General features: G+C 45.2%; 1 protein-coding gene across 1 annotated transcript; it reads left to right on the top strand.

The window, feature by feature from the left end:
* Positions 1-767: 767 nt before the first annotated feature.
* Positions 768-2,738, top strand: LOC125535254 (desmethyl-deoxy-podophyllotoxin synthase). Its single transcript, XM_048698306.2, has 2 exons — positions 768-1,768; positions 1,976-2,738. Exons 1-2 carry the CDS (start codon positions 815-817, stop codon positions 2,609-2,611), a joined length of 1,590 nt encoding a protein of 529 aa, XP_048554263.2. The 5' UTR covers positions 768-814; the 3' UTR covers positions 2,612-2,738.
* Positions 2,739-23,137: the final 20,399 nt, after the last annotated feature.

Below are 23,137 nucleotides of genomic sequence, written 5' to 3'. Positions count from 1 at the left end.
TAGGGTTGTTGTACAATACTAGCTTAGCCTGTGCCGCGGCAAGCCGCACCCAGTCAATATGTTATGTATATATATATCCTTTTTTTATTGTGTGTGATGGAAAATAAGTCTTATGAGCATACGATATGTGGTCATTACTTTGTAGTCACAAAAACATAAGGCCTACTGTATATTCTAGTCATTTTAATAAAGTGGGTGTGCATAATATCATAACTTTGGTAAGCACCTCATAAATTTTTAATACAGTATTTCTAAGTACTGTGTTAGTCTGTGCTTGTAGTAGCGATGTGTGCAGGCCTGCAGGGTGTATCTATTCCCTCCGTTTCAAAATATTTGAAGTCTTATGTTTGTCCTAAATCAAGCTTTTTTAAGTTTGACCAGGTCTACAAAAAATGTAACAAAATCTACAACGCTAAACCAGTGCCATTATATATATGTATGTATGTATGTTTTTGTGGATATATATTACTTAAATTTTCTACGAACTTGGTCAAACTTAAGGAAGTTTGACTTAGGACTAACCTAAAACCTGGAAGCAAGAACCTCAATTGAAACCAAGAAAGTTTACAACTTACAGCTAAGTCTGTTGGTATGATGAGGAAAATGTACATTTTGAATTATTCAGCTCCCATACGTTGTTGTCGTTACGACATGGTCTGGACTTTCGGTGGTGTGGCAGATATTTTCTTGCATGACCTGTCTTGGGTGCAGCAAGTCCATCCACACTACACTATAAATACAGTACATAACAGTTAAATTGCTTGCCAACATCCAGTACCGAGTTCAACCGGAGACCAAGCTTCCTCCAGTCGCCATGGATACTGACCAACTCCCTTACGGAAGCTTCTGGCTGGTGGCCGTAGCCACCATTCTTATGTCCTTGATTCTGAGGCAGGTTCTGGGTGGTAAGGACACCGGAGCCAAGCTTCCTCCAGGTCCATGGAACCTCCCCATCATTGGCAGTCTCCACCACCTCGTCGGCACAAAACTGCCGCCCCACCGCGCATTCCTCCGCCTGGCGCGCCGGCACGGCCCACTCATGCTGCTGAGGCTCGGCGAAGTGCCCAGGGTCATTGTGTCCACCCCCGAGGCGGCGATGGAGGTGTTCAAGACGAGTGACCTCACCTTCGCGACCCGCCCGAGCGGTCCCACGCTGGACATCGTCAGCTGCGGGGGCAAAGGCTTCGCCTTCGCGCCCTATGGCGACCACTGGCGGCAGATGCGCAAGCTCTGCATCATGGAGCTGCTCAGCGCACGACAGGTGCGCCGGATGGACTCCATCAAGCAAGCCGAGGTCACACACCTCATGGAGTCGGTGGCTACCGCGTCTTCTGCCTCGTCGTCCGCCATCATCGACATTGGCAAGGAGCTAGCCAGGCTGACAAACAACATCATCTCCAGGGCGGCGTTTGGCGGCAAGTGTCGGCAGCAGGAGGCGTACCTCCGAGAGCTCGCCGTGTTGGCTTCGCTCGTGGGAGGGTTCAGCCTTGTCGAACTCTACCCATCGTCGCGGCTGGTGCGGTGGCTGACCGGCGACTCCCGCGACCTGAGGAGGAGCCACGCCCGGATACAACGAATCCTGGCAGATATCATCCAAGAGCGCAAGGAGAAGAAACAAAATAATGCCTCGGCTACTGCTACTGCTACTGGTACTCCTACTCCTACACCTAAAGAGAACGAAGACCTGCTGGACGTGCTCCTTAGGCTGCACGAGGAAGACACTCTCAGTTTCCCTTTGACGTCGGAGATCATCGGGGCCGTCATCTTTGTAAGTGATTCCGCTTCTTCATACTATGACTCATTTGCAACCAAATCTTTTTAGATAGTAGTAACCTATTCTTGTTTCCAAAAATATATATATATATTGTTCGACTTTCCTCATCAGTTCGGACTTTTTTTCCCCGACTTTTAGATGAACTGTTTGATACATGCAATTCAACATTGCTTAAAATTAACATTCAATAATTTGCAACAGGAAATATTTGGAGCTGCTACGGACACTACTGCTTCCACGCTAGAATGGGCTATGGCAGAACTCATCCGCAACCCACACGTAATGGCAAGGGCCAAACTCGAACTCCAGCAGAGGCTCGGACACCACCGCAGGTCCACCATCACCAGCGCAGAGCTCGGCGACCTGCACTATCTTCGGATGGTCATCAAGGAGACGCTAAGGTTGCACCCCTCTGTGTCCCTGATACACAGGGCGGCCATGGAGGATTGCCAAGTGATGGGGTACGACGTACCCAAGGGCACCTCCGTAATGATCAATGCCTTCGCTGTTGGCACGGACCCGGCACATTGGGGTGAGGATGCAGCAGAGTTCAGGCCGGAGAGGTTCGAGGAGATGAGCGTGGAGTACTACAAGCAAGGGCCAAAGATGGAGTACATCCCATTTGGAGCGGGCCGTCGGCAGTGCCCTGGAGCCCTGTTTGCGAGCACGACGATGGAGCTTGTGCTGGCAAACCTCCTGTACCACTTTGACTGGGCGATTCCGGGTGGGGCAGGCCCAGAGACGCTGGACATGGGCGAGGTGTTTGGGATCGTCGTGCAAACTAGGTCCAGCCTGCGCCTCCAGGCAGTAGCATCTTGTCATCTACAAGATCATTAGTGCACCACAAGCTTTACTAGTTGTGCAAGCAAGTTGAAGTAACAAACTACATAATGTCCCTTGTAAGACGGCCATCACCAAACCGTTACTAAGTCAACAAAATGTCCGGATTGCATGGTTTCCTTTACCGTGGCGAACCAAACAAACTAGGAAAGAACTCATAACACCTCTTGAAACTGTGTAATCTGATTACCGATACCATTCCTGTAACCACCTCCTAAGTGCATCACAACGTTCTTGTTGCCAGCGATATTGCTGAACCTACTGCTTAATAAAGTTCTGTTTACCTTAAAAAAACATTGGCGGGCCGCGGTCGAGCTCCCGGGCATGAAAGTCATCGCTGCAGTTGGCAGAGCATCTCCACCCACACCCCTGAAAACGACTCGCGACACCTGACCAGCAGTTTGTCTGTGAGATTTCGGGCCAAAATGGTGGAGCCCTTCTTGTAAATTTCAGAATGTCTGATGCTTTGGTAATTGCTCTGACCCTAGTTATTACAGGGAGCAAATATTAAGGGATTGTTATGGAGCAACTTATCTCTATCGCATAGTCCATGGGGCGTATATAGTACTCCGTCCGTTTTTATTTACTCCGCATATTAGCTTTGAAACAAATCAAACTTTATAAAGTTTGACCAAATTTACCAAAAACAATGTAAACTTTCACAATAAAAAAATATATCGTATGAAAATATATTAAATCATGCCTCATTCCACAGCTTTAAATAAGAAGAGTAATATGCATGCTCATGGTCTGCGACAAACTTGCCAGGCAAATGCCGTCGTTGAGTAGCACATGGTCAATATGGTACTGGTGGAGTGCAGTGCATGTGCTCATTGGCATAGGTCCTAGAAGAAATTTGACACAATGCGTCTGTAGAAAGCTATTTTCTATAGATCCACGTGTAACCACATCTACTGAAATTCAAGGTTTGTGCATGTGTGCGTGCAGTGACATGTGTGCGTGTGTGTAGGAGACCCAAGCGTGAACTGATATGCGAATGAGCACAAAAGACAACAAGCAACAATTTCAACATTCAGGCACATTAGCGCAAAGATGAACTACTCATAAGTTGGGCAATTCACCAAGTCAAAAGGTTGCAAATTTCTTTCTTTTTTTGCATTTTAGAAAGCATGGGTTCTTTTATTTTTCTTAAATAGGTATATCAGTGGTAAAGTAGTGGGTAAAGTAAATCAAATAATAACTTGCCATAAAAGACATAGAGACAATTACGTAGTATACCAAATCTAACCACGCAAATATACAGGTCACGCAACTATACTTGCTCATTAAAATAGAAAAGAAATGTACGAGAGATGCCCAACTATAGAGAAATGTGACTATGCGTCCAAATGTTTTTGGACAGTTGGATGAACAATTTTTAAGAGGGGAAGACTTGATGAACAAAATTATAAGAGGAAAAAAATCACGAAGTTTCACATTTGAAGTATCGATCAAGCAACATTTTGGATCTTTTATATACTGTCACTCACCCTCGATCTATACATTGGAATACAATATAATCAAGTCATCACTGTTTCAAAGCTAAAAACAGAAACACTAAAGCCGGGTAAAGTCAAACCTAGAATTACCCATATATTTAGTATGACAAAGGGATAACTGGAAAATGAACGGAAATTCAATAAAAGCTTCCATTTCAAAAAAGAAACTTCAAATATAAGTTGCTAACTAGGTGAAAATAAGCAAACTTTGGCATCCCATGGATCATCCCTTCCGAATTTATGATTCAATGCTTCAACTGGGACTTGTTATTTTGTGAGGATTTTACATGAGTAGCTAGATCCCTACAGTAACCGGCAAGAACACATGGAGGCCATAATCCGCGTACTTCTCATAGGTACACATGTTCTGACTTCTTCCATGAAGAAAATTGATAATATAGCTCAATCTAAATTCATCGTTCGTAGCAAAGATGGTGTGAAGCAATCAGCTAGAGTATGATCACCAATCACACTTTATCTCTCTGGAATACCATGCACAACATACAAGAGCAATATAGTATTAACAACTCGCAATCCCGACCCAGCTATGTTGTGCTCAAACGACAAACATGGCCTACCCACTAAAACTGCATGATGAGCAATGAGCTACGGGTATGTAATCACGAGGCTACTTGAAGCAGACATCGCCTACCCACTGACTTTCTGCTCAACAAAAAAAAGGGCTACTCACTGAGTGGCGAACTTTTAACAGCTTTGCAGTAAAATCAATCGGATGAACCAAGTAGAAAGTGCCCTCAATTCAGCAAAAAACCATTCCCTCCTTAATCCCCTAATAGATCTGGAGTTAACATTTTTCTCGAAATAAAATATGACATCGGAGTTTAAAAGCTGAATCGTGGACAAGTCACCAAGTAGCCGCTAGCAAGAACAAAAGTCATTGTGCTGCTACTTATCCTGATGTTTCCAAACCCCGTAGTGTTCTTTGATAGAATATACCACATGAACTCCCTGTTCATCTTGTAGGAGTAACAAAGCATAGGGTATTGTGCTAGCACCGTCGAAAAAGGTATGGCATATATATCGATATGCCATATACATTGTAGGCCACGGCTTAAAATTAGAAGTGAATAGCATCTATAGCCAGACGCATCAAACCGGCCCCAGACGCCCAGGCCGATGGACCGTTCATTGACCAATCAAAAAAATATGACCCACCCGGACGCCTTAAACGGCCTCAAACGCCAGGGTTGTCCGTCACCCCTCATATGCTGCCCAAATCTTGGGCAGATATGGGGATGCCAGGGCGTGCCCGGGCGCGTCGGTCACGTCAGGTCGGACCATGCTGGCCCACCACAACCCTACTTCGTCACCATAAAATCCCAACCCGGAGCACACCGTAGCTCACTCACTTCGCTCCACTCTCCGTCTCTTCTCCTCCCATTTTCCCAATCCGATATCCTCCACCTCCCCATCCACCATGTCCATCTCCAGTAGCGGCGAAGGTGATGGATCCGGTGACGATTGGGATCCATTCCTCCAAGATATGGTGGGCAACGAGGAGGAGCAAGTGCTACTTGTGAGCTGCGTTGGGATTTCCCTGAAGAGGAAGTGTGAAGCAATATAGTAGTGGATAGTATTTTCCTCGGTGAGAACCAAGATTATCGAACCAATAGGAGAGCCACGCAAATGCCTACTGAACAGTACCGACTCACACAAGAGCAAATACTTGCACCCAATGCGGGCAAGAGAGTTGTCAATCCCCTTGAACTCGTTACTTGCAAGGATTAAATATGTTAATGATAAATAGATAAATTACAAAGTAAAATAAAACAAGTAAAATTGCACCAAGTTATTTTTAGTTTTTGTAATTTGATTAAGATATACCCGGGGCCATAATTTTCACTAGAGGCTTCTCTTTAAAAAAATAACATATGGTGCATAGAAAAATTATTGTTGGACAATTAATAGAAAAGCGCATAGTTATGACAATACACGGTGGACTGTAAGTGCATCTAGTGCCACCCCTAGTTGGTTTTGAAGTATTGACGACAAATCTGGTTGAGGGACTAATGTGTTTGTGAGAATTGCAGGATAACACAGGTAGAAGTCCCTCATTGATTCGGTTTTCCTACCAGAGATGACCCCTAAAAATGTATGAAGACATTGAAGTCAAAGGTGGTATGTGAAGATATTCACATTGAAGACTATGACAAGAAAAGACATCGCGTGAAGACTATGGAGTGCGAAGACTTAGTTATTTCGTCGTTCTTTTTATTCTTTGTTGAGTCATAGGAACCACCGTACTGTTAAGTGGGGTCCAAGTAAACCAGTCAGAATGACTGAAGTGATGCTTAACCAAAATCCGATGTCTTCGAGCGAAGACAATGGGAGCAAATATTATCCAGAGCTGGATAAGTCAGCTTTGCTTGTAGCTCAAGTAAAGTTGCCGTGTGTGTTTGAAATCTGACCGTTGGAATACGTGTCAGTTCCTTAGTGACCCAGGGTCATTTCGGACAAATCAGGTCGGGTTGCCTAGTGGCTATAAATAGCCCACCCCCTACACCATAAATTGGTTGGCTACTCAGAGTTAGTGCACGGCTTTTGTCGTTTGAGAGCAACCCACCTCGAAGCCTTTGAGAGAGAAATCCTTGCGAGGACAAAGCCCTAAACACCCAGAGCCAAAGAGTGTTAGGCATCACTTAAGTCTTCTTGTCTGTGTGATCTGAAGACTTATTACACTTGAGGACTGTGAATCCTCCAGCCGGTTAGGCGTCGCGTTCTGAGCATCCAAGAGTCATTGTGGATCGCCGGTGAACGAAGTCTGTGGTTTGGAAGTCTACCTTGAAGACTTGCCAGAGTAATTGGGCGAGGACTGGGTGTCCTTAGCTCAAGGGGAATAAGGTGAAGACGCGGTCTTCTGAGTTGAATCAGTCTCCCTAACCAGACGTACAGTTGCCACAGCAACTGGAACTGGTCCAACAAATCATTGTCTTCAACGAGCCACCGGTTCTATCCTTCCCATCTCTTTATTTGTAGATTGGTCCTTGTGAAGTCATTGCATGTTTGCATTATCTATTTGTCTTCACTGTGTGACTGCTTGTTCTGATTGGCTTCATACTATCTTCCATCCTGATCTATACTGCCTAGCTGCTATTAGTCTTTGTGCTTTCATTTCATTGAATACTTGACTATGGCTTGCTTAGTGTAGTCTACCTTCCGCTGCATGGTAATAGGCTTATTTCTATCGTTTGTCTTCGAAACTTTCATGTTTTGAAGACTTTCATAAAAATCGCCTATTCACCCCCCCCCCCTCTAGTCGATCACTAGCACTTTCAATTAGTATCAGAGCAAGGTACTCCCTTGTTCTGTGTGATTCGGTTTAACCACCTGGAGTTTTAGTTATGTCGACTGCAGGGATAATCAAAGTCTCCGCTGTGTGCCCAGTCTTCGGTGGAACTGAATATCCCTACTGGAAGAATAAGATGTGCATGCATCTGGAAGCCATTGATGTCGACCTCTGGTATGTCGTCAAGAATGGCGTCCCCAAGACTGGTGAAGGTGTCACTGCTGCTGATGTCAAGAAGTTCGTTCAGCTGGATTCCACTGCCAAGAACATCATCTGTGGTCATCTGACCAAAGGACAGTATGGCCGTGTGAGTGCTCTGCAAACATCCAAGCTAGTCTGGGACTGGCTCTCCAAGGTCAACGAAGGCGTCTGAACCTAGAGAGATCAAAGAATCAGTGTCCTTCGCAACCTCTTCAACCGCTTCAAGAGAAACGACAATGAGAATGTTCAGCTCACGTTTGATCAACTCACTGACATCACAAATGAGCTTCAAGCCCTCGGCGCTACTGAGATCACCAAGCATGAAGTCGTCAAGACACTCCTGAGATCACTTGACAGCTCGTTTGACACCCTAGCCCTGATGATTCAAGAACTCTCTAACTTCAAGACACTCGATCCGTCTGACATACTTGAAAGGCTCAACACACATGAGTTTCAGCTTTCTGAGAAAAGAGACATCTATGGTCCCAACTATGGGCGAACTCGTGCTTTGAAGGCAAAAGCTGTTTCCTCATCTGAAGAAGAATCTGATTGCAGTTCTGATGATCCTGAAGACATTGGAAAGGAGCTTGTTATGCTTGTGAAGAAGTTCCAGAAATTCACCAAGAAGAAAGGCTTCAGAAAGTCCTCACGATCTAGCTCAAGGAATGATGAAGCTTCTGTTGGGGGACGTAGTAATTTCAAAAAAAATCCTACGCACACGCAAGATCATGGTGATGCATAGCAACGAGAGGGGAGAGTGTTGTCCACGTACCCTCGTAGACCGAAAGCGGAAGCGTTAGCACAACACGGTTGATGTAGTCGTACGTCTTCACGATCCGACCGATCCAAGTACTGAACGCACGGCACCTCCGAGTTCAGCACACGTTCAGCTCGATGACGTCCCGCGAACTCCGATCCAGCAGAGCTTCACGGGAGAGTTCCGTCAGCACGACGGCGTGGTGATGGTGATGATGTTGCTACCGACGCAGGGCTTCGCCTAAGCACCGCTACGATATGACCGAGGTGGAATATGGTGGAGGGGGCACCGCACACGGCTGGGAGAGATCAACTAATCAACTTGTGTGTCTATAGGTGCCCCCTGCCCTGTATATAAAGGAGCAAGGGGGAAGGCCGGGCGGCCCTCTATGGGCGCGCCAGGAGGAGGATTCCTCCTCCTAGTAGGAGTAGGACTCCCCTTTCCTACTCCTACTAGGAGGAGGAACGGAAGGAGGAGAAGGAGAAGGAAGGAGAAGGAGGAAAAAGAGGAAAGGGGGCCGGCCCCCTAGTCCAATTCGGTTTGGGCTAGGGGGGCCGCGCGCCCTGCCTCCTCTCTTCCACCACTTGGCCCATGAGGCCCATTACTTCTTCCTCGTATTCCCGTAACTCCCCGGTACCCCCGAAAATACCCGAATCACTCGGAACCTTTCCGATGTATGAATATAGTCGTCCAATATATCGATCTTTACGTCTCGACCATTTCGAGACTCCTCGTCATGTCCCCTATCTCATCCAGGACTCCGAACTACCTTTGGTACATCAAATCACATAAACTCATAATACAATCGTCACCGAAACTTTAAGCGTGTGGACCCTACGGGTTCGAGAACTATGTAGACATGACCGAGACATGTCTCCGGTCAATAACCAATAGCGGAACCTGGATGCTCATATTGGCTCCCACATATTCTACAAAGATCTTTATCGGTCAGACCGCATAACAACATACGTTGTTCCCTTTGTCATCGGTATGTTACTTGCCCGAGATTCGATCGTTGGTATCTCAATACCTAGTTTAATCTCGTTACCGGCAAGTCTCTTTACTTGTTCCGTAATACATCATCCCGCGACTAACTTATTAGTTGCAATGCTTGCAAGGCTTAAGTGATGTGCATTACCGAGAGGGCCCAGAGATACCTCTCCGACAATCGGAGTGACAAATCCTAATCTTGAAATACGCCAACCCAACAAGTACCTTCGGAGACACCTGTAGAGCACCTTTATAATCACCGGTTTATGTTGTGACGTTTGGTAGCACACAAAGTGTTCCTCCGGTAAACGGGAGTTGCATAATCTCATAGTCATAGGAACATGTATAAGTTATGAAGAAAGCAATAGCAACAAACTAGACGATCAAGTGCTAAGCTAATGGAATGGGTCAAGTCAATCACATCATTCTCCTAATGATGTGATCTCGTTAATCAAATGATAACTCATGTCTATGGCTAGTAAACATAACCATCTTCGATTAACGAGCTAGTCAAGTAGAGGCATACTAGTGACACTCTGTTTCTCTATATATTCACACATGTATTATGTTTCCGGTTAATACAATTCTAGCATGAATAATAAACATTTATCATGATATAAGGAAATAAATAATAACTTTATTATTGCCTCTAGGGCATATTTCCTTCAGCTTCTGCTCATGACTACAAGAAGAGAACATGCCACAAGTGCAAGAAACCTGGTCACTACATCTCTGAGTGTCCGCAGTAGGACAATGAGAAGAAGAAGAAGAAGAAGAAGAAGAAGAAGAAGAAGAAGAAGAAGAAGAAGAAGAAGAAGAAGAAGAAGAAGAAGAAGAAGAAGAAGAAGAGCAAGGAATATGATTCTGACGACAAGAAGAAGAAGAAGAAGAAGAAGAAGAAGAAGAAGAAGAAATACTCAAAGTCTTTTTCCAAGTCTTCATCAAAGTCTTCATCACACAAGAAGAGCTCATCTGGCAAGGCTTGTGCGTTTGTTGGCAAGGAAATGGATTCAGAGGAGGAGTCTGCTTCTGAGGAGGCGGAGGTGGAGTCTGAGGAGGAGTCTGATTCTGGCGTTGCAAGTCTGGCTACAGCCTACGTTGCCAAGTCCATCTTCAACATTGAAGACAATGACTTCATCACCGACGCCGATGCTAATGACAAGGAAAACTCCGCTCCCACCTACTGCTTCATGGCACGCGGTGCCAAGGTAAACTCACGCACTACTCACTATCAAACATCCAGTGAAGATGACTCTGATTGTGGTTCCAAACCCAGCTACAAAACACTTGCTAAAATTGCAACTGAACAACAGAAAGCTATGGAACATATTCAAAAACTGTTAGACAAAAGCGATGACATGTTAGACGCTGAAATGACTCGATCTCAGTCCTTAATTGAAGACATAAAAAATCTTCATGTTAAGTATGAGGAACTTGAAAGTCATCATGAAACGCTCTCAACAACTCATGAAAAGCTTTCCTATGATTATCTTCAAAGGAAGCAAGATCTTGAGAAATTGAGAGCGGCTCATGAAGATCTTCAAAAGGAAAACGAGTCACTTCGCGCCAAACAGATCAGTTCCGCTCAGGAAGGATTTGAACCACCATGTCTTAAATGCATTGAGCGTGACAATGGTACTTCTATTGCTGGATGTTCTACTGTTACTACTGTTGCAATATCTTCAACTGTTGATGTGGTAACTAACCCCTCTGCTGAGGATGCCACTGCTATTGCTAATGCAAATGCTAGGTTGAAGACATTGCTTGAAACAGGGATGTACAAAAGTCTCAAAGGGCATCAGACACTATGTGATGTCCTCAAAAAGGCAGATCCTGAACCGAAACCCTAGGAAAGAGGGTGTTGGGTTCGAAAGGAAAATGAATGCTGATGGCTCTTACTGGAAACCTGAGCAATACCCCAAAACCATATGGGTTGCTGCAAAGGAACCTTCAGTGGATCCATCCACCCTATCTGGCTTCACTTGTGCTAATCCCATTGTTACTGATGAATCTTTGATGCAAACTATAAACTGTTTAAGAATCAAAATGGTGAAGTGTTTGCCAGGTATATTGGTACTAACTGCAGGAATGGGCCACCTATGAAGAAAGTCTGGGTGCCGAAAAAGTGTCTGGAAAATCTTCCTGTGTATGTCGTCATGACACCACAAGTGAAAAAGACAAACCCCAGACCACGGGGTTCATATGGTCCAAAGGCTTCATACAGATAGAGGACTCACCTGAGTCGCACTAACGCAAATGTTTTGTAGGGAAACCATACTCAGGCCTATGAATATGAGCGCGTTTCATCAAACCGCCATGTTCATAAGACCAAGAACTACTCTGCTTATTCTTATGAGTACTATTGTCCACCTGCAAGACTATTTGCTAGGGCTCCAAAGCCAAAGTTCTCAGATGCTGCACTTAGACACATTTCTTTGAAGCCACCCTCGAAGATGTGGGTGGCTAAGAAAGCTTAAATTTTTTTGCAGGGAAGGGTCTCCAACCGAAAATCAAATGCGTCTGAAGCTATTGCTGGGGACCTTAAACATCTTGTAGAGCGCAAGATCAAATGCCCAAATGGTCTTATTATGTATTTTGTTCCTGAGTCGCTTGCTACTTGCCCTATCAGTCCTAACCTTGATCTAAGCTTTCCTAATCCACTTGCTCGTCAAATGTTTATGCTTCACAATTCTCTTCGTGAAGCCTATCCCCCTAACTGCACTGTAGGGTATGACACCAGCTGCTTCAGAATGGATTATTGATAGTGGATGTACTAATCACATGACTGGCAAGCGAAGTCTTCTCATGGACTCAACCTTACGCCCATCTGACAAGAGTCACATCACATTTGTTGATACTGGTAAAAGCAAGGTATTGGGTCTAGGTAGAGTTGCAATCTCAAGGGATCGGCACATGGATAAAGTGATGCTTGTTGAATCCCTTGGTTTCAACTTAATGTCTGTCTCAATGCTTTGCGATTTAAACAAGATTGTGATGTTTGGAAAATATCGTTGCCTTGTTCTAATGGAATCTGACAAGTCTCTAGTCTTTGAAGGGTATCGGAAAGATGATTTGTACATGGTAGATTTCTCAGCAGGACCACAGCTTGCCGTATGTCTTCTTGCAAAAGCTTCAGAATGCTGGCTCTGGCATCGAAGGCTAGGGCATGCTGGCATGAGGAATTTGCACACTCTTGCAAAGAAGAAGCATATCATAGGCATCGAGGGCGTCAAGTTCAAGAAGGATCAGTTATGCGGCGCCTGCGAAGCTGGAAAGATGACGAGGGCCAAGCATCCCTCGAAGACAATCATGACAACGACTCAACCCTTCGAACTGCTACACATGGACCTCTTCGGTCCCACTCACTACTCAACTCTTACTACTACTTCTTGTCTCTATGGATTCGTCATTGTTGATGATTATTGAAGATATACATGGGTGCATATAATCCTCTACAAGACTGAATTGCAGGATGTCTTCAGATGCTTCGCCAATCGAGCCATGAACAACTATGACGTCAAGATCAAGCACATCAGAAGTGACAATGGCACTGAATTCAAGAACACCGGCCTCGACACTTATCTTGATACTTTGGGCATCACTCATGAGTTCTCAGCTCCGTACACGCCGTAGTAGAATGGCATCGTGGAACGCAAGAACAGAACACTCATTGAGATGGCCCGGACGATGCTCGATAAATACAAGACTCCAAGAAAGTTCTGGCTTGAAGCCATTGATACTGCATGCCATATCATCACCCGTGTTTATCTTCACAAGCTTCTGAACAAAACATCCTATGAGCTACTCATTGGTAAGAAGCCAAATGTCAGTTACTTCAGAGTATTTGGTGCCAGGTGCTGGATCGAGGATCCACATCACACTTCAAAATTTGCACCGAAAGCACATGAAGGTTTTATGCTTGGATACGGAAAGGATTCGCACTCCTACAGAGTCTTCATCCTCTTTCACTATAAAGTGGTTGAAACTGTGGATGTGCGGTTCGATGAGACTAACGGCTCGCAAAGAGAGCACCTGCCAAATATGCTAGATGAAGTTCCATCCAGTGAATCCATCAAGCTTATGGGAACTGGAGAAATCATACCGTCTGAAGCACAGCCCGAAGAGGAACTCATCATCTCTGCACCTGATCAACCTGAAGACAATGCTCAGCCTGAAGACAATCCTTCTAACGATGACAATGATCAGCAAGAGCAAAATCTTCGCCCTGTTCATCCTCGTGTTGCAAATGAAGTACAGATTGAGAAAATAATTGATAGCATCAATGCACCTAGTCCACTCACTCGTTCAAGGGCAACACAACTAGCAAATTTCTGTGGGCACTTCGCATTCATCTCAATATCTGAACCCAAGAAAGTTGATGAAGCCTTCATGGAACCTGAATGGATTCAAGCTATGCAAGAAGAGCTTCAACAATTTGAGCTGAATAATGTATGGGAACTGGTCAAGCGTCCTAATCCTCGTAAGCACAATATCATAGGCACTAAATGGATATATCACAACAAGCAAGATGAGCATGGTCAAGTTGTCAGAAACAAGGCTCGTCTCGTTGCTCAAGGATACACTCAAGTTGAAGGAATTGACTTCGATGAAATATTTGCTCCTGTGGCTAGGATTGAAGCTATACGCATACTGCTGGCCTATGCAAATCATCATAACATTCTTCTGTATCAAATGGATGTGAAGAGTGCCTTTCTCAATGGCAAGATTGAAGAAGTGTATGTTGCACAACCGCCTGGCTTTGAAGATCCAAAACATCCTGACATGGTTTATAAGCTCAACAAGGCACTGTATGGCCTCAAACAAGCCCCTCGTGCTTGGTATTACACACTCAAGGACTTCCTGAGGAGCAAAGGCTTCAAACCTGGTTCCCTGGATCCCATGCTCTTCACGAAGACATATGATGGTGAACTGTTTGTGTGCCAAATATATGTGGATGACATTATCTTCGGTTGCACTAATCAGAAATGTAGTGATGAGTTTGGATACATGATGCAAGAGCAATATCAGATGTCCATGATGGGGGAGTTGAAGTTCTTCCTTGGTCTTCAAATACGACAGCAACGCAACGGCATCTTCATATCTCAAGAGAAATACCTCAAGGATTGCCTGAAGAAGTTTGGAATGCAAGACTGCAAAGGTTACACGACGCCAATGCCTACCAAGAATCATCTAGATTCTGACGCCAATGGTAAAGAGTTCGATCAAAAGGTATACCGCTCCATGATTCGTTCTTTGCTTTATTTATGTGCATCTAGGCCAGATATCATGCTTAGTGTTTGCATGTGTGCCCGATTCCAAGCGGCACCAAAGGAATCGCATCACTTAGCTGTGAAGTGAATTCTTTGATATTTGGCTCACACCCCAACACTAGGATAATGGTATCCAAAGGGCTCAGAGTTTGATCTAGTTGGATTCTCGGATGCTGATTATGCTGGTGACAAGGTGGATCGCAAGTCTACATCAGGCACATGTCACTTTCTGGGATGATCACTTGTATGTTGGTCTTCAAAGAAGCAGAATTATGTATTTCTCTCCACTGCTGAATCTGAATACATTGTTGCTGGATCTTGCTGCGCTCAGCTTCTATGGATGAAGCAAACACTCAAAGACTATGGCATTCATCTGAAGCAAGTGCCACTCTACTGCGACAATGAAAGCGCCATCAAGATCACCAACAACCCAGTTCAACACTCAAAGACAAAGCACATTTAGATCCGTCATCACTTTCTCAGAGATCATGTCATGAAGGAAGATATTGATATCATTCACATCAGCACTGAAGAGCAACTGGCAGATATCTTCACAAAGCCCTTGGATGAGAAAAGGTTTTGCAAGTTGCGGTGTGAGCTAAATATCTTGGAATCCTCAAATGTCCTATGATCATGCACACATCCTAACACTGATGCATGTTGATGACTTAGATGTGCAAACACACGAAGTAACGTATATCTTCAATTAATGAAGACTTACACTCTAAGTGTGAATACATTAACGCGGAATTTGACTTCGGAGCGCCACGATAATTGTGCGCCGTGTCTGGGTCTAATATTTCCTATACGGTGGGTAACGCCACCACCAAACTTTTGTTTGGAATACTTTCTATTGGCGTTACATTTGCAAAGTCTTCGTATTTTATTTGTCTTCAATGTTAACATGGCCTCATGTTTATCTTAAATGTACTGATTTGGTTTATGTCCTCTACAGCATTCACTTATAGCCATGTCTTCTAGTTGAATCTTTTGAACTAAGTGAATGTGATCGGACCCTGACCTTTCTATGCTCCCGTCTTAAGTCTATCTATCCAAATCATATGCATTCTACTGAAACTGTCAAAACGTCTTCTCTGAGTCCTTGTCAGCAGAAGACACAGAGACAAACATTAATCTGTTTTCAATGCTCAATCCTTTTTACCTGAAACCCGGAGAAGTGGGAACGACCACCCGACAATCCAGGCGTGCGTGGGAACATGGAACAACCTCCAATGTGTTGCATGATCGACACGTGTCCTTCAGATGTGAACCGCCAGGGGCACCTGTGTAATAACACTGTGCCGTCCCTATCCCTATAAATACACGCCTCACCCCAGTCATTATCTCTTCTTCCACTCTCACACAAACCCTAGCGCCACCACTAGCCCTCGACGACGCCGGCGACGAAGCGCTTAGCTGCCGCGACCTCACCGACGCCATCCTCACGCCGGCCGCGGACATCGTCTTCTCTGCCGTCGCCGTAGGTGTCCTCCGTCGCCAAGTTAGGGCACGGAAGATCGAACTGCTCGGCCTCCTCTCCCACTCCGTCTAGCAGTTCCTCGTGTGGTAAATAAAACCTCTTTTTACAGTCTTTTTGATCCGATAGATTCATCCTTTTCAACCACAAGTGGTTTCTGTTCCTACAAGTTGGATCTATCTCATTCTGCATCTCATACCATGCCTAGTATGTTCACTTATGCTTCGCAAAGTAGTTAGATTCCTCACTTGTACTTATTCGTGGATTCGTACAAATCTGGAACCAACTCTCTACATATGAGTGAATGTCTTCGCACTATGAAGTCAATGTCTTCTTAACTGATTTATCTTCAAAATCTTCTGAGAATGCATATGACCTCTTCCCCTTCCCTCGCATCTCTAATGCTGTCACAGGTACATGTCCGTGGGAGAATCCCTTGGTTCTCATAGTCTGCATTCATTTGCAGAGTTCTTACAGCGTCACATAAATTCTCCTGAAGCCAGTTCCTGTCTGACCAGTAGACGGAAGACTTCGACAGTGTTGAAGCCTTTCAGTCTAAACTTCATGAAAACTCAAAATCAGTCAGGAAGGGCGGCAGACAATGCCGTGGAAACACTGCTAAGGACCTGCCACCGGATCTCTATGAGTTATACAAGTCAGATCTAGAAGAAACCTATGGAGAACGCAAGAACCGAATCCAATGGATTCGAAGACATTGGGCAGAGGAATGGTTCAAGTACAGATTCGTCACCAAGGAGTATGCTGAGAAGAATGCCTTAAAGGCCCCCTGGGGAGATATAATATACAAAGTTCTTTAGCCCAAGTCGAAGTCCGAAGCTATTGCTCAAGGCTTCTACCCCTGCATGATTAGTGGACCTCAGCCTGCTAATGCCGACCCATCCTCTCTGTTATGGTGTCGTGAAGATAATCTGTTCAAGCGCAACTATCAGGCTGCAAAGAACTCGGCCAAGGAAAACAAGAAGTCTTTGGGATTAGACTTCAACCCAGGCCCCTCTGCACCACGAGCTGATGGCACACGCGAAGCTGAACCCAATCTTATTGGGCCCTTCTACAACTTAGAAGGTCTCATCACTCACATTCAGGTTCAAGGGGCAGCCGTGGACCACTCTGCAGATGACTCTGATTCTGATGAAGCGCTTGCACCTCCGAAGCCTGTGAAGCAACAGAAACCAAAGGCTTCAAAGCCCCCTCTGCACCAAAGGTCTCACGGGCGAAGCCTCTGGCCACTGCACCTCCTGAAGCCAGTGAGCAGTCTGAAGATCTCTCACGCATCTCCAAGTCTTCCAAGTTGAAAAAGCTCATGCAACCCACTAGTCAAGCACTGACCCCTGCTGCTGATTTGAGAAACGAGAATGACGCCATTGATCTGTCCAGCGATGACGATCTTGGCAATGACGCTCTTGAGCAGTTGATAAAGAGCAAGCAAGAGGCGGAAATCTTCAATGATCTTCCCCTCTTTAATGTGGAAATCTTATACAAGTTTATTGATGAGTGGTTTGACAGCCCAGATGTCAGTTTTGATGATCTTCAGCTTCCAATTGGCCTCAGCGTCTCCTTCCATGGAGCCATTGCTCCTGAGCTGGCTCTTGCTCAGAAAATTGTTGAGCTGAAGCATAAGATCGATTATGAAAAGGCTCAGTTCAAGAAGCACATGGCCAAGCTCAATGTTGAAGACATTCAAAACTTCAAGGTCATGATGCATGAGCTCAAGGAGGCATTCCACAAGAAACGAGAAGAAGCAAAAGGTTCTCGTGAGCGCATGAAGAATCTTGCTGCCAAATGTGTTCAAGGCTACAATGAAGCTGAAAAGCGCAAGGCCTTGGGGCGACCAGGCATCGACCCCAGAATGGCTGCCAAGAAGAAGAAGATGCCGGCTGTGGCAGAACCAGAAGCATCAAGGCAGGAAGAACCTCGCATTGTCTTCCTAGCCAGTATGACAGGCTTGAAGCCTAAGGTCCCCACAGTGGCTTCAGAATTCAAGAAAACTAGAGCAGCTGAAGCCGAAGCCAGAAAGCGCAAGACCAAAGCCACCACTGATGATGCTCCCCAACTAAGAAAAGAAAAACAAAGAAGAGAGACCGGGCTGCTTCCACAGAGCCCCTTATTGTCGAGCCAATTTCTGTTGCTGGTCCTGCGTCTGAACAACGTGAACGTCGTCTGGTAGTTCATGAGCCTGCTTTCACAGAGGCTCCTGAATCTAAAGAGAATCCAGCTGTTGACCCCACCACAGCTGAAGACATTGGTCCTCACGACAATGTTGAAGATGATGAAGTCCTTCCTCAGATCGAGCACAATTTGGTATCATCGTCTGTTCTCACGAACAGCGAACTCATCAGGATTGGTCGTCCATTGACGCCAATTGCTCAAGATGACTCATGGGCTGATCACCCTCAAGAATCCCCTCGTGCTGAAGAAACACCAGTCACTCCCCCACCACAGGTCACCACTCCGGTGATTGACAGTGAAGACTTTGAGGCCCAACCAACTCTATCTTCACAGGCGTCGCCAGCATTTCACAGGCTTCGCAAAGGACCAAGGCCACAGGTCACATTGTCATGTGTTCCAGAAGGAGAAGAGCGCCAATCCGTTTCACGCGAAGTCTTTCCTGAAGCCTCTCCTACTGTGAACATTCCTGAATCTGAAGCCAAAACGGCTGAAGATATTCCGGCTGCATCAGCCGATGACCATGAAGAAGAACCAAGAGAAGAAGAACGTTTTGGTGCACCCCCGTCCAACCCTGAAGTTGTTCTCGAGGAGAACGTGTCCGACCCTCCAGCTCCTGAAGTGGAGGTTACCAATACTGAGGCAGCCAACAACATCAACACTGAAGCCAATAACATTGTCATGGCTGAAGCTAATGTAGCGCCTAAAGCTAATGTGGTGCCAGAAGTGAATGCACCTGAAGCCAATGCAGCACCCGAAGCAAATCCGCTGCCTAAAGCCAATGCCTCTTCTCCTGTACCTCCTCCAAGGCCACACACCATCGAGCAAGCATATGATCGTGGACAGCTTGTTACTGTCCGCTGGCCAATCCTGGTTCCTCCGCCTGCTCCCGGACCTCAGTTTGCCTATCATGTGGAGCACATGCCTCAGGTCCAGAAGCCAAAGCCAAGGCTACCACGGTTTCCAGGTACTGCAACTTCACCATTATCATTTAATCTGAATGGATTCAAGGCACACAACACATTCTTCAACAGTGCCAAGAACCCTACACAAGGCCAAGAATCTCTTCGGACCGATTCTGGAGTTATCAGCAGCGAAGCTATTATTCATGCATCTTGTACAATCAGGGACGCATCTTCCCTCACATGCATCTTGATTGTGAAGCCATTGCTGGACTGCCATGCCTTGAAGAAGCCCTTGACTGCTTCCGTGATGCGGGTCTGCTTAATTTTATGACTGACAAGGAACACTGGAATGAAGAACTTCTGCTTCAATTCTATACTACCCTCCACATTCGTGGATACAACAGGGATCCGAAGATTTGGATCCTTGAGTGGATGACAGGAGATGTTCATCATGAAGCTAAAGCTCAAGACATCATTGAGCTCACAGCCCTGCCCACTCCTGGTGAATACTATGAACCAGGTTGTCAACAACACCAGAATGCTTTGGAGAGCATTTTTCAGAAGCCAGAACCCAACATGAGCCAAATGCTAAGCATGATGAAGCCTCTGCCACGCGACGCTGAATACCCAACGGAATTCTTTGTCAAAGACCTAGAGTATCTGCCCCGTACCATTTACCATATCATCAGGAAAACTCTCTGGCCTGTCAAAGGACATTCATCTGCAGCGAAGCTTGAAGGACCAATGAAGACTTTGGTTTTCTATATCTTCAATGGCATCAGCTTCAATGCTCAAGACTTCTTCATCAGACAGTTGGCTGCATCTGGCTCCGACATTTTTGGTCTGAAGTTCTATGCTCCATGGGTAATGCGTCTTATCAAGCTTCACTCTGCCTTCAACTATCAGCCGTCTGCGCGCAATCATCTTGTATTCTTGCCAAAGGTTGATCTGTCTGTTGAAACTATTTACCCAGAGTGTGCTAAGGATCCGATTTATCTTCACAATGTTGATCGTCAAAGCTTCACCCAGCCCATTGAAGGAGTTCCGGCAGTCTCTCGTGTTTATCCCTTGGCTGGTAACACACGTGTCCCTCGTGCCCAAACTGACGCCACTGGAATCACCATTGCCCAAAGGCCTCGGAAGCGATCTCGTGTTCTCAATGACCGAGAGTTTCTCGTCGCGCTACATCAGAAACAGGATAAGCATCATGACTGGCTTAAGCGTCAGATGCAAAGCCTCTTGCTGGACGTCAATCGCATTCTCAATCCTGCCACCAAGAATGCCTTTGTTACACATGAAACCTGTCGGAGATCTTGGAAGAGTCTGACACTTCTGTGCTCTGAAGATGGTTTAAGAGCGGATGGCATCACTGAGAGATATAAGTTTGATTCAACGCCTCCAAGGAATGCAGTTCTGCGACGGACTCCATCTCTTGAAGACTCTGAATACTCCTCTTCAGCGGCTACTGTAAATGCCAGAGTCATCGAGGATGAAGATGATGTGACTTCTCCAACGCCTGCATCGCCACATATCGACACTGCGCCGAGTTCTTCTGCACGCCAAACGCCAACGACGACCCTGCTGCTTCACCTACTCCCTCTGGGGACGAGTAGAAGCTCTATGTCTTCAAACCTTTTTGGTCCTTACTGACAAAAGGGGGAGAAGCATATGAGTTGATAGTCTTCAAGCGGGTCCATATGGGCGGTTGCTTTATATTTTTTCCTAGTGTCTACAACTCTCGCTTTTTGATACATTTGGTTCTTTGAGTTGTAACACTTAAACTCGATGGTCGTCTGCTACTTATTTGCTATTCTGTGATGCGATGATAAATTCCGCATGTGCGATGATAACTTCCGCACTTAGGTCATTTTGCAGACATCCATTTTTCATTATGCATGTCATTATCTTCGATATATCCTTTCATGCATGATGAATTGTCTTCATAAGTAAAAGAGGAGCTTCGCAAGTACAACCTGCCATGTGCATTTGCATTCAAAAGCAAAATACTTATATGCACATCTTCAGGGGGAGCCTTTCTGCTACTTACGAAGACAATACTTAAATCCTTTACAATTTCACATATTTCTATTCCCGTTGAAAATTTCAACCAGTTTGTCATCAATCACCAAAAAGGGGGAGATTGTAAGTGCATCTAGTGCCACCCCTAGTTGGTTTTGGAGTATTGACGACAAACCTGGTTGAGGGACTAATATGTTTGTGAGAATTGCAGGATAACACAGGTAGAAGTCCATCATTGATTCGGTTTTCCTACCAGAGATGACCCCTAAAAATGTATGAAGACATTGAAGTCAAAGGTGGTATGTGAAGACATTCACATTGAAGACTATGACAAGAGAAGACATCGCGTGAAGACTATGGAGCGCGAAGACTTAGTTGCTTCGTCGTTCTTTTTCTTCTTTATTGAGACATAGGAACGACCGTACTGTTAAGTGGGGTCCAAGTAAACCAGTCAGAATGACTGAAGTGATGCTTAACCAAAATCCAATGTCTTCGAGCGAAGACAATGAGAGCAAATATTATCCAGAGCTGGATAAGTTAGCTTTGCTTGTAGCTCAAGTAAAGTTGACGTGTGTGTTTGAAATCTGACCGTTGGAATACGTGTCAGTTCCTTAGTGACCCAGGGTTGGTTGGGTTGCCTAGTGGCTATAAATAGCCCACCCCCTACACCATAAATTGGTTGGCTGCTCAGAGTTAGTGCACGGCTTTTGTCGTTTGAGAGCAACCCACCTCGAAGCCTTTGAGAGAGAAATCCTTGCGAGGACAAAGCCCTAAACACCCAGAGCCAAAGAGTGTTAGGCATCACTTAAGTCTTCTTGTCTGTGTGATCTGAAGACTTATTACACTTGAGGACTGTGAATCCTCCAGCCGGTTAGGCGTCGCGTTCTGAGCATCCAAGAGTCATTGTGGATCGCCGGTGAACGAAGTCTGTGAAGGTTTGGAAGTCTACCTTGAAGACTTGCCAGAGTAATTGGGCGAGGACTGGGTGTCCTTAGCTCAAGGGGAATAAGGTGAAGACGCGGTCTTCTGAGTTGAATCAGCCTCCCTAACCAGACGTACAGTTGTCACAGCAACTGGAACTGGTCCAACAAATCATTGTCTTCAACGAGCCACCGGTTCTATCCTTCCCATCTCTTTATTTGTAGATTGGTCCTTGTGAAGTCATTGCATGTTTGCATTATCTATTTGTCTTCACTGTGTGACTGCTTGTTCTGATTGGCTTCATACTATCTTCCATCCTGATCTATACTGCCTAGCTGCTATTAGTCTTTGTGCTTTCATTTCATTGAATACTTGACTATGGCTTGCTTAGTGTAGTCTACCTTCCGCTGCATGGTAATAGGTTTATTTCTATCGTTTGTCTTCGAAACTTCCATGTTTTGAAGACTTTCATAAAAATCGCCTATTCACCCCCCTTCTAGTCGATCACTAGCACTTTCATGGACCGACTCCTGCCTGCATCTATGATATTAAGTTCATGACGTGCAAAGCAACGCTTTAAGAAAGATGACATAGTGTAGATAGAATAAAACCAACCAATATGATTAAACCTCGTTGTTTTACCCTTAGTGACAACAATACAAATATGTGCCTTGCTACCCCTTCTGCCACTAGGTGAGAACACCGCAAGATTGAACCCACTATAAAGCACCTCTCCCACTAAAGATAAATCAATCTAATTGGCCAACCAAACAGATAGATCAGAGAGAAATACAAAGCTATAACAATCATGCATCATAAAGTTCAGAAAAGACTCAATTACTTTCAAAAAAATATTCATATCATAAACCCACAATTCATCGGATCCCAACAAACTCACCGCAAAAGAAGATTACATCAAATCGATCTCCAAAGAGAACATTGTATTGAAGATCAAAGAGAGAGAAGAAGTCATCTAGCTAATCACTATGGACC

Source organism: Triticum urartu, chromosome 2A (assembly GCF_056163025.1).
Source record: "Triticum urartu cultivar PI428250 chromosome 2A, HENAU_Tu73, whole genome shotgun sequence".
Classification (NCBI taxonomy): Eukaryota; Viridiplantae; Streptophyta; class Magnoliopsida; order Poales; family Poaceae; genus Triticum; species Triticum urartu.
Note: the sequence above shows the minus strand (reverse complement) of the source record. Positions and strands in the feature narration are given on the sequence as shown.